Source organism: Cavia porcellus, unplaced genomic scaffold (assembly GCF_034190915.1).
Source record: "Cavia porcellus strain 051 isolate PalLab524CR breed Dunkin Hartley unplaced genomic scaffold, mCavPor4.1 scaffold_11, whole genome shotgun sequence".
Classification (NCBI taxonomy): domain Eukaryota; kingdom Metazoa; phylum Chordata; class Mammalia; order Rodentia; family Caviidae; genus Cavia; species Cavia porcellus.
The window spans coordinates 15642760-15656031 of record NW_026947494.1 but is presented as its reverse complement, the minus strand read 5'-3'; the positions used below and the strand labels follow the sequence as shown (position 1 = coordinate 15656031).

Genomic DNA, 13272 nt, shown 5'->3' with positions numbered 1-13272 from the left:
AGAATATAAACTGTTAGAGACCTACCAAGTTTCCTACTAAACGTGTATTAATGAAAAGGATTAAGATAGTTGACGGTAGGTACATGTTTAAATTACAATCGCTTTGAGGCAATATAAATTAAACCTTTAAGTCATTGTTTTTAAGAATATGAATTTTTCTTCATTTAATGTTCAAATTGAGACATTCATCTAATTGCCCAATTTAATTGCTCCATTTTTTCTATATCTCATTACATACAAGGCTTATATCACACTTTTCATAAGCACTCAGTGGATGAAGCTGATTGTTACTCAGTTTATAGAGGATTCTTCACACAGCCCAGCCTCAAACCCATCTTTATATTGGAATACCAAGTCCACTGCATCGGCAACCCCTCAGGGGCAGTCTGCTGGTGTGAGTCCCTGATACACAGGTGCAGCCCTATCTGTGGGTCATTTATACATAGCGGACTTGATGCACAACGTGCTTGTACACGACTGACAGGATGGCATATATTTGTTTTTATTTAGATTTTCATTTTATTATTAAGAAAAGTTTAAAAGCATATTCTGGTGCCTCCCTTGTTTGTCATTGCAAAATCTTCATGGAATCTTAGCTGTTTTTTTTTTTTTTTTTTTTTTTAATAGGTACCAGGGCTCGAACTCACGACTGCGCGTTGCAAGGCAGGCGCTTATGCTGCTGAGCTAAATCCTCAGCACCAGTTTAGCTCTTTCTTAAAAACACAACTTTCTAAGACAAAAAGAACATACTCCAGGCTTACAGGAAAATAACTAAAACTCAAAGTAAGAAATAGCTTTCTGGAAGTTTTGCTTTTGAAGAATCCTCGAAGTGAGGTTTATATTGAAGTATTTGCTGATTTCAACTTTCTGTGCCATCAAAAGTATTAAAACAGATTACTAGAGGAGAGGTGTGAAAATATAAATAACAGAATATTGAATTAAGGCTAGAGAAATTATCCAGTTTTAGTCTTAGAAAACACACAGAATGGTTTTAGGTAAAGCGATTGACACTCACAGAATGAAAGATTTATGCAAGGACCATCGGAAGTAACACATGGACACCTAAAAAGTTTCCAGTTTCACAGATAATTAGTGAACATAACAAAATAACCAAAATGCACGCAGATGGGCTGCAGTTTGGGCAGGACCGAGGACTTGTAGCTGTGTATTTCTAGATCATCCTACTTCTAGTAAGCAGCAGTCACGTTGCACCCAGCAGTGTGTTCAGCTCACTGTTCTGTTGTGTTTTCCTCACAACAAGGTTAGAAAGACCCTGTCTCAAAACAAACTAAAAGAAAGTCTCTGGAGAGGTAGCTCTGGGAAGGCATTTATTTAATCAGATTCTCCTATGATTTTTGCACCCTCAGTAAGGTTACATTAACTTTAGCTTCCCAGAGGACACAGAACAGTAGCTCCGCAAATAAAAATGGTATTTGTTTCATCTCAAATGTTGTACTTTCAATTATCAAATTATATTTTAGTGACTGAACAGGGTGGTTATAAGCAAAATGACTGACAAATGGAATGAGTGTACTTCTGCGTAGAAGCACTCAGTTTTGTTTGCTTCCAGGGGGAGCAGACTCCAGTACCTGGCCGGTCCAGGATATAGCATCAAGACCCTGGGCCATGGCAGGTAATAGCTAAGGTCGAACAATCATTTGTTATTTTACACAGGTTTTTTCACCACACTGTATTCTTTCAGACATTCTCTCATACAAAACATGTTTTCCTACTTCTCTGAGATACTTCTAACCCAGAAAAAGAACAAAGATGTTTTGTACTAAGAAAAAGACGTCTTCTGACACCAGTGATTAAAGCTAATTGGATTATTCTTGCCTTATAGAGCAAGAGGAGATTGTTTTCACTTTTCAAATGTGAAAGCTATAAGAACATATAAAATGAATCAAGTATGATGTTGAGAATAGAAAAACATAGACTTTGTGACAATAATAAGACAAGAGAAGGGAGTAATAAACTTGGTTTTGCCAAACTAAGTTTTATAACTAGGTATTGGCCACATTTCCATAAAACTAGCCCTGTGGGAGGCTGAGGCAGGAAGAGTCCAAGTTTGACTCCAGCCTGTACCACCTCATGAGTTAGAAAAACCCTGTCTCAAAATAATATATTAAAATAAGTTCTCTGGGGAGGTAACTCGATGAAGGCATTTGTTTAATTTCCACTATAAATAAAAACAACCAAACAAATTAACTCATATAACCTAAATATCAATATTTTGTCTTTGATAATTTAAAAATTCTAAAGAAATTCTGTTAAATTAAAAATATAAAATGATAAAGCTATGATAAATATAAGCATTTAGAAAAATAGTAGTACTATATTTTTAATTATTCAAAATAACTAAATATTCAGTACAGTACTTAGGTTAGTGGATATATTTATTTTATTTTTATAATAAAAACCTACTTGATCCATTAATGTACAAATTTGACTTCTTTTATACTATCTAAACAATCAAATATTAATTAAAATAACATTTTCAATTATATATGAATCGGGGCTGGGGATTTAGCTCAGCGGCATAAGCGCCTGCCTTGCAAGCAGGCAGTCGTGAGTTCAAGCCCTGGTACCAATAAAAACGAAAAAGACAAAAAAAAATTATATATGAATCAATTAACAGAATATATTAAAGATGTTTTATTACTTTATCCATATATTTATAATATTCAGTGTCAACAATGAACATATTAAAATAAAAAAACACATCTTTGTATTTAAGAATTGCACTTTTACTAAGGACCATATCCTAATTGAATCTTTCTTGCCTTTGCATGTTGTTTGTATTTTATTTTTATTTTCAAATTTAAGTTGTCTGGATGCAGGTTTCTAATGTATTTCCAAAAAAATATCTCAGCCAACGTTTTGTTTCTGAAATTGTTCAATGCATTGATTATGTTGTGAGTAATTTTTATGATATAAATTCACAGTAGTTTTTCTGTTTGGGTATTGTTTGAACACAAGAGCATTTTGATTGGATTTGTAATATATGTATTTTGGAAGTACCTGGCAGTATAGCTAAGGAAATTGGTGGATATTTGGCATTGCCAATGCCCATTGGAAATTGCTGGATATACAACTAAAAAGGAATTGCATAGTGTGTACCTTCTAGATGTTCCTACTAATCTATACCCAAATTTACCCATGGATAAATGGTGTTAAATTTTATAGCATCATGTCAATATAGTTAGTGTTAAAACATTGTAAGCTAAGTTGATTAACCCCACATTTCTTTAAAAGTCAGTAATACTGAAAATATTTTATGTATTTATTTGGCTTTCTTATGAATTTTGATAAATATTCTCATTAATTATTTGCCATTTATATTTTGCTAGCACTGTACTGTCTTTGGTATGTTTTTACTACATATCATAAATACAATTTATGTGTCATCATATGTGCTGCAAATATCCTTCCTTATCTTGTGACAATATTTTCTTCCTGCATTATAACATATTAAGAGGAATTGAAAAAAGTTGTAGGATCAATGATATTTTAAGATTTTGTGTTTTGTGCATTTTGTATTTTGAGTTCTTTTATTACTTATTTTCCTATGTGAACATTAATGTTTTCTTACAATTATACATAAATATTTTATATATGCGTGTAATTTAAAAGGGGTTTTGTTTTTTTTTTTTTTCTTATTTTTATCATTCATATAAGTCATGCTGTTACCATTTTTTGGTAAATTCTTTACCACTCAGTTGATCTGCAGTGACATAATAATTATAAATTAACTTTCTTCATATTGTGGGTATAAGATTTGTTTTCTCTTTCTCGCTATGCAATTATAAAGTGCATTATGTTCTAATACAAGGTAATAAGTCCTAATAAATCATAGGGCAATTCTCCTTTAATACTTTTTTTTCTTAAAAGTCTGAATAACATCAGTATTTATAAACCTAGGCAGTAGCCTTCAATTTCTATGAAGAATTCTCTTTGCATTTGTATTAATTGTATTGAAATACAGATCCATCCAAAGGGATCAGACTCACTTAAGACATTACACCTTATGCAGAGACATACAAGAGCTCTTGATTTCCTCAGATTTTCCTTAGATTTGTTTTAATTAAATTAAAAAGATTTAATGGCTTGCAGATAGATGTTTCATATTATTAATTTAATAGAGTCATTTTGTTTCTACTATGTAACTGTTAGTTTTGTATTGTGTGATGTATGTGATTTTGGGATATATGTATACTATTACAGTTTTTGTTTTTTATTTTTGTTCAGTGATTGTGTATGCTACTTTATTATAATTTCAGTTCTTTGATTTTGTGTAAATTTCTTGAATTAAAAAGTTTCCCTTCTTCCTTACTGGCTTCCATTTTTTCTTCTTTTCTTCTCTCTATCATTTCTGTCTACACAAGATTTCTTCAAATACATTTTACCAAAATAATGGTTTTTAGGACATAAGTTAAGTCATTTTACTCTTTCGATTATTCTATTGATATGTAATTTCTTTCAGTGTGAGTGTATGCTAGTTAATATTATCAAACTGCTACATGTTATACAAAACAAGGTGTGAAACATTTCCTTCTTCATCTGTTTTCAACAAGAAAATGTTGAGAGCGAAATGATTTCCCTCTTTAATTTTAGATATAATCACAAAAGACCTAGGGAAACTTCTTTCCTAAAATTGATTTTCTTAAGCTTTTTGTACTACTAATTATATTTTCAATTTCTTTTGGAATATCTATGGGATTTTTCTTACTATTAACATCTGCTGTATAAACATGCATACCTCGTTTTCCATTCACATAGTTAGTTTTATCTTATGTTGTATGTTCATAAAACTCTTTATTTTTTGCCTTTAATTTACCCTTATTCCTTACTGTGTTAGTTTATTATAATTTAAATTTTGTCTTTTTTAAAGAAACTAGCAAATACATCAGTGATAAGAAAAAAGAGAGACAACCACAGTACATCTGGAGAGTGAGGGGAAAATGTAGTCGAGGAAATATGTAAATTTTCTTCTATGAATTTTGAATCTTTAGCTTTGAAATATAAAATAAAACCAAAAACTTGCTTTCCATTCCATCATTTAATCAGTAAACTCACTGCAGTGTGATGAAAGAAGTTGAAAATATTCTAAGGTGTTCAATGTAATATTTTGAAGTCTAACAGAATTATATGCAAATTATATGCTAAGTACTTAAATTATTCATATATTCCCAAATGTAACAGCATCACACACTGCATATATTTCCTAACAAGAAGAAAATGATAATTTGTAGAAAGTACTTTACTTTGTGGTTTCTGAGTTTATTTGTGTTTCAGTTGAACATTTTTTAAAACTTATGTGATTTTTTGAATAACTGCTGTGGTTACATTAATGATGAACCTATTGTTTCAGTTCTTAGACTCTCATAGTATACAAAAAGTTCTGACAATTTTCTCCCACTCTATTTCCTGCTTAGCATATAATCTCTGTACTATGAAAAATTATCATTTTACTATTCATGTCAGGCCTTGGCTGTTCATTTTTTAAATTTATTTTTCTTGAAGCTACTGAGTTTCAGCAAAAACTGCCTTCATAAAGGTGTCTTTTGCCAAACTTTTGCTGCAGGGTATGGAGCCAGTGACAAGCCACAGTATTAAAATTTGTTTTAAACCCATCCTGCAAGTGTGCGTGGAAATACTAAATACATCCCTATGTGTTTTGCAGACAATCCTGGTTTACTGAGCCATGTCACAGTGGGTATTAGAGTTTTGGATGTCAATGACAATCCACCAGAACTTGCCAGAGAATATGATATTGTTGTCTGTGAAAATTCTAAGCCTGGCCAGGTAAGTTAATTGTTTCCTTCCCATCTTTGAATAGAAGAAACATAAGCAGCTTTATTTCTATTATACTATGATATAATCCCCCCAAATCCTCCAGTGTAATGTTTGCACTCTGAAGATTTTAGAAAGCTTTACCTTGAAGGACAAATATATTTTTTTCAGAATTACAGAATTTAAATATTCTTTATAATCTCATAAGTAATTCAGAGCAATGGACTTACTTATGCATGATGCATTCATCATGCCAATAAAACTATATCAAAAATTTTACCTAAAACTCTGAATTAAGGGAGAGGAAACAGTAAATTTTTTGTCCTAACAAAGCATAGAGATCTACCAGGAAGAGGAGCTGGTACACTACTTTGGGATACCTAGTGCACTTCATATCAACATTGATTGAATGATGACACTGATAGTTAAAAGAACAATAGCGCTGACACAGTGAGTGCATACGTTAGTTAACGACATGTGGAAGTGCAGAGAGAAAGCTTGAACTCAGACTCTGAGGCTGAAAATGCCACGATATTTACTTCAAAAGGTGAGAAAGTTCTGAAAGCAGTCTGGTTTGGTTGCAGCATATTGAACAAGTGACACTAGAAAAAAATGTGAATTAATATCTGTTGTTAAGGTAACATGCACAAAAATATTCAAATTAAAGTATATTTATCATCATACGATTTCTACAGTCAGACACTTAAGAATATGCATGGCTTTGGGACTTTGTAGAATCTCGTAAGACTGTGATCAGCTGTCGTGGCATTCTTCTTGCTCAAGCCCTGGGAATCTGTTTCAAATTCGCGTGCTTGCTTGTAGCTCTCAATTCCCTTTCAGCTGTGAGTCTGAGATGTTTAGGGTTAAACTTAGACACTCAAAGCTTCCCAGTGTTCTAAGATACTACTCAGGTCTCCTGGTAAATGAACTCTTGCAATACAACCACACAATTTACCAAGTAAAAACAAGCTTGCTAGTGAGTCTGTTAACAAAATGGTATCTTGCAATGTAATCTAGTGAGCCACCCTGCAATATTCTCAGGGTCCCGTTTTTCACTGGTCAAAAGAACAGCACAATTTATATCAATCTCTATGCAAAACGGGTTACAGTAAGAAATGCAGTCTGAGATTACCTTAGTATCTCTTCACTACCTAAACATCTAGAGGGATATACATGGTTTCAGCAGTCTATCTGAGTTAGAAAGACTTTCTTATACTCTTTGGTAAGACAGATCCAGTGTAACATCTAAAGTACTTTAGTCATTTTGAAACTTGTGATGAAATCATGGCCTCATGAAACTACTTTGTATAATTATGTATTATGTGAATCACCACTAATATGTTGACATTTCTTGTGTATGTTTTAATACCAGCAGGCAATGTATTTTCTTCTGTTTAGTTTTTAGTAATTAATGAATCAGATGGCACTCAGAACCACCTGAGGTTTAAAGAACTCTTTCTAGTAGTATAAGCAGAAAGCTTTCATAGATAGAACACAGAGAAAAAGAGATGTCACCTGATTGGCTTGAGTTAGGCATTTACCTTAATCGGGTGTTTTCTGATCTGTTTTCATGTTATATTGGCTGAAGTTAAACTACTTGTGATAGCTTGAAATCTAACTTGTTATGCATTATGAAATATGGATAAGGAGAAAAATGATATTCAAACGAAAAATTCAGATTATTGAAAATACAGTAATTGAAAACGATTTGGCAATCTTGATAATAGTTTATTGGCATAAGATAAAACACAATCTACAATGAAGAAAAAATAAATCACATTTAAAATCCATGCACAAAATGGAATTAAAAAGAAATAATACAAAGTTAGCAGCATTGCAGATGAATGGAGCATATATTTTTATTTATTATTCAATTCCCAAAGGCATGAAAAAGAGAACATAAAAGCAATTGATAGATATGTTATTGAATTATTATTGAACTTTCATGCCTGTTTCAGTAATTATTGGATTACTCACATGGAATTAATAAGGATATTAAAATTAAACAACATAATTATAGAAGCTTACTGATTGGCAAATACACTATCTCCATATTATATGTTATTTTGCACAAAATGTTAAAAATATTTGCTGTGTTGGACCATAATGCAAGTTTTAAACACTTGTAAAGAATGGATATTATTATATTTTATTATAATAAAATACAGAATTATAATAATTCATAAATTACTACAAGGGCAAGATATTATTGTAAATGAATGAATTCATCTAACTCAATGAAGATATCAAAATGAAAATTAATTAAAATATGTGGATGCTGCGACAGTGAAAATACAGCATATCAAAATTACATCCAACAAAAAGGGGACAAGTGAAATAAATAAATACAGCCCAGAAATAGAAATGATCAATAAATACATGAGAAAATTCAGCATCTCTGGTCAATAGAGAAAGGCAAATTAAAATATTAAGGTTGCATATTTTTCCAGAAATTATGACTATGATTAAAAAACAAACAAACAAAAAACATGTAGCAGGAAATTCTGGGACGGGACCAGGGATATAACTCAGTGGCACAGCAGCGCCTGCCTGGCAAGTGCGTGGTCATGACTTCAATTCTTAGTAAAAAAAAAAAAAGAAAAAAAAAAAAAAGGAAGAGAGAGAGAGAAAAAAAGAAAAGAAAAAAGAAATTCAAGTGAGGCTTTGGGAAGAAAGGACTTTACAGTGTTGGTGGGAATTTAACTTAGTACAACCATAATGGAAGTCAATATGCACATTCAAAAAATGGAAAAGAAAAGAAACCTAAAAGACGTGATTTCATTTGATCAATCACTCCCTGCTAGGTAACTTCTCAAAACGGCTAAAAACACTACCTTCCAGTGATATATCCAGACCCACATTTACAGCAGCATATTTTGCAATAGTTAAACGTTGGAAGAGGTTTACATGTCCCTCAACAGATGAATGAAGAAAATGTGATACCGATACATAATGGTATTCATCTCTGCTACAAAGAAGGATAAACTTGGCTTATTTGTAGGAAAAATTATGGACCTTGTGATAATAATATTAAGTAAAATAAATTAGACACACTTGCTTATGTACTATATAGTTCCTTTTAATGACAAAAAATATAAATGAGTAAAATGAAAGAGAGGTAATAAAACATAGGAAAATACATCTTTTGTAAATAGGAAGAGGACCAACACATGAAAGGAGGAGACAAAAGCACGGTAAAAGTATTAAAATGTTATATATATATATATATATATATATATATATATATGTGTGTGTGTGTGTGTGTGTGTGTGTGTGTATGAATTCCATGATGGATATGATTTGCATCTAAGATAACTAATTAAATTCAGTTAGTCAGTTAAATAACTTTCAGATTTGTACAACACCCATCTGGCAAGTGCATGTCATGAGCTTGATTCCTGGTACCTAAATAAATAAATCTTATGATTAAAGGAAACTATGGTTATTGTGAGTGTATAAAATTGAAAAAATAAAATAATGCTTAGTAAAATCAATCACTCATTTTGAAAAACTTTGAAAAAGTGCAGTAAAGAAAAGGACAACTAATGAAGGGCAATCAATAAAACGTTAAGTGATCAAAAAAGAAAATTCAAGAACCCAGAATCATTTATTTGAAAGCACAGAAAAGTTATTGGTGAGAAAAAAGAAACAAAATAAATAAAAATAGTGAGAAAATATAGAGAAAAACCATTAGACACATAAAGATTTCAATAGCTGAAAAATATTAAAATGAATATATTAATAAGTGAAAATTTAGTTACAACAAATAGATTTTTAAAGGAATTTTTTCAAAACTCTAACAAGTATAAAGTTATTACTCTTTAGTCATTAAATATTTTAAATATATAAAAGAAATCCTCCCCAGTATATGCCTGTCTCAGGGTGAATTTCAAAAACATTTTGTAAAATAATCACAATATTGAAAAGTTGTCTACCTTTTAGAAAAAGAGGCAATTATTTTTCTATGAATTTGTAACTAAAATGTAATTTTATCATCACAACATTCCAGGTAAATTGATGAAATTTTATGTGTGACTATAGATATAATAATGACAGATAAAATATTATCAAATAAAATTTTTAAATTAAATCATCAAATTTTATTTGCAAAATTCAAAGAACTTGAGAAAGGTCATCATCATTTTTATTAGTAATGCAATTAATAACAACAGTGAGAATGTTTCTAAGTACTGACGTATCTTTGGAATAGATTAAAATATTTACTGGTACAATGATTGTATAAAGATGTATCTCTTTGTAGTACAATTAGTAAAGTTTAAATATTTTACCACTTCATACCACATTAAACATTAACACAAGGAATAAGCACCATCCTTGTAAGGATTGAATTACTCTTACAAGTGGAAATCATTACAGTTGAGGCCCTATTCTTTAATTATTTTTTTTTCCTTTTGTTAACTCACTGCTGTAAAAATCGGCAAATCAAAGATAAGTTATAAAGCATCAATTAAAGGCTGATATTTGCATCACAAATTGCTGATATTTTCTGGATAACTGTAAATTTTAAAAACAGACAGGAGTAGGTACATTTGCTTCTGAGTTCTGAGGTCATCTCAGTGTCTGAGAGGGAAGCGTGGTCTCCTGCCATGGTGTGGCACAACATTCCAGGCCCAATTCTGGTCCGTTGACACTTTCTGCCAGGGCCCTTGAACGAATGTTTACAGATGTGAATTACTGGCTCACTTTTCTGCTCTGTGCAAAGTGGTGACTTTATTGACGTGTCCTATTGTCCGGTTCCTGTGGCAGTGACAGTTCACTGAGTCATTGTCAGGAGGATTTACTCCCCTTCAGTACCACACTGCTGGCCTTTGTCTCCTGCTTTATCCTCTATGTTGACAGCTTAAGCTGGAAATGCTTCTAAAGGCGGATTTTATGTGACATTGACAAGTACTTCCTGCATCTCTACCATAAAGCAGTTGTCAGAATTTCGGGACATTTTCTAAGCCTAAATTTTATGAGTTTAGGACTAGATTAGTTGGAAATTCACTTATTCATTGCTATCTATGCCTTAAATGCTAGTACATTTTCTGAAACATCTGTATTTGTCAGAACCTGCTTATTTCTAGACTAGGGTTTATGAATCATTTATATGAAATAACTGTTTCAAGAACTATTGTTAAAATAAATTTCCATATTCAAAGTCTACATCTTCTATTACATATGTGCCAATAATTTTCAGAAATGTATCACAAGAGTTAGCACCCACAAGTAATAGTCTATTAATACATTTTGCACTGTTATTTGTGACATTTATTGTTTAAAACTCATTTATTAATATTCTGTGGCTCACAATTTATGATTTTATATATACACTGATACACTTAGATCATTATATTGTTGCCTTGCAGCATTTATTTCAAACTTTGTAACAAAATATTTAAAGTTTAATTAAGGATAGAACACTCATTTTATGTATTTCTTGGGGCAAATATATTGCTACAAATTATTACAATTGTGTTTAGGCTGTGTTACAGCCATTACAGAGGAAAATGATTGTGTCCTTTCCGTTTAACTTTACAATTGTTGGTTCCTTTGAGGTATGTCGACAGAATTTGAGGGAGAACTTGATACGTTTAGAATAGAATACTTTATTTAAACAATGCTTTCTGAAGTACGTTCTCTAGTGTACAGAAAATTTCTTTTTATGACAGATGTTGGGACTTTGGGGTTGCATGTATATTAATATGCATGCAGTATACATAAATCTGTGCAGGGAGATGGGTCACATGAAAGTTTAAACTGTATCTAACAGCAGACCTCTGGTCAGTCCAAGTAGCCATGAAAACTTCAACACTATAGTTCTCTGAGGAAATACATTTTCCTGTTTTTTAAAAAAGGTATCTTTTCAGACTTTCCTAAAAAATTAAAGAGGCATGCATGCATGAAATTTGAAGTCAGTTCCTAAGCAGACTAAATTCAAAAGAGTCTTCATGTATTCATATAGAATTTCTCTACTGTTCTTTTGCTTGTTGCATTTGAAGTGAACTCAGAAACACTGTATTAAAAAATTCAGTATATAACACTAATCTCTGATACATCACATGCAGTTTTATTATGTAATTTGTATGTTGTTAATAACATGTGAAAAAGCCTCAGCTATTTTAACTATCAAAAGTTGATATAATTTTAAATTATACATTTATATCAACTTTTATGTTTTGAAACAAACTGATTAAACAAGATATCCTATCTTTCTTAGAATTACTTTTCAACTAAAATTTTAAGGTTACCTCACACACCAAAGAGAATACCTTAGTACTTGTTTAAATGTATGACACAAGTATTTTTTTCCTAACAAAGAACTATAATAGTAAATCATCTTGCCAAATAAAACTTTAAAGTAACATACGTTTATTTACAAGTCCATCAAAATATCCCTGGTGATTATTTATAAATATTAAGTGTCAATTTGAATCTTTTCCTTATTGAAAGGCATGTTAAATGTGTGGCTTTATATATTTCAAAATAATCTAAATTGTATTTATTAATAATTATTGATATATGATGGGGAGTATGGGGTGCAGTGAGAAGAAAAGAAGAAATAAAAGGAAAACTGTTAAAAAAATTTGTCTTACCAAACAATTGAAAAACAGAAAACTTTTAGGACAAGATATATAAATCATTACTCTGAAAATGAGTAGAAAATATTAAAGATGGAAAATTGGAAATCATCTAGGTATCCGCCAGATGTTTAAATTTTAAAATAAACATATTAACTTTCCATTTATATTTTCTAAAAAAATCTTGAGGGAACCGTGAATGAAAATCTTATTTTCTGATGAAAGAGAAGATGTGACTTGCAAAAGAGAAAATCTGGATATGTCATCTAAGGACAAGAGACTATAATAAAATTTAGCAGAAAACAGACCAGCGTTTTATCTCTTGGAAATATGTTTCAGAGGTATCCTAAATAAAATTTAGTCATCTGATTGAGTATCAATTTTAAGAGTTCACAAGGAATGCAAGCAAAATGTATTCACTAATATTACTTTTCAAAGAGAAATTTTCTTACTAAGAAAAACAAATTTGTCACAAATTATTTCCTCTAGGGATTAAATTTCAAATACTTTTGATAAAAGTGGAAAGTATAACTCAGTAAAAATTAAAGGAACCAGTAATCACAATACAACATGAGTTATAACCCAGTTTATCAAATAGAACAAGCTCAAACTTGTAGAAAAAAATTGCAAAAGCATTAAAGTTACTTAAAAACTAACTTTGACTTGAAGACAATAATAATAATAATAATAATAATAATAATAATAATTCCCCAGATGTGAAAACTGGAAACATAACACAGCTCAGATAAACTAAATGACTTGCCCTCTATCAAATCCCTCTGAAATTATATTTGGGGATAAAAGCGGAGCTCGCAAATATATTAGAATGGTATAAATTATCATAAAGAAAACAGATATGCACACAGGAAAATGCCAATGATAGAAGAATATATGATAA

The 13272-nt window shown here is 31.0% G+C and overlaps 1 protein-coding gene across 5 annotated transcripts in view; it reads left to right on the top strand.

The window, feature by feature from the left end:
- The window catches only part of Cdh18 (cadherin 18), a 582140-nt gene that overhangs the window by 540880 nt on the left and 27988 nt on the right, over window positions 1-13272 (top strand). For all 5 annotated transcript variants that reach the window (XM_063258009.1, XM_063258007.1, XM_063258008.1 and 2 more), the window contains exon 9: window positions 5684-5805. In XM_063258009.1, coding sequence (XP_063114079.1) covers window positions 5684-5805 — 122 coding nt within the window. The remainder of the gene's footprint in view (window positions 1-5683; window positions 5806-13272) is intronic.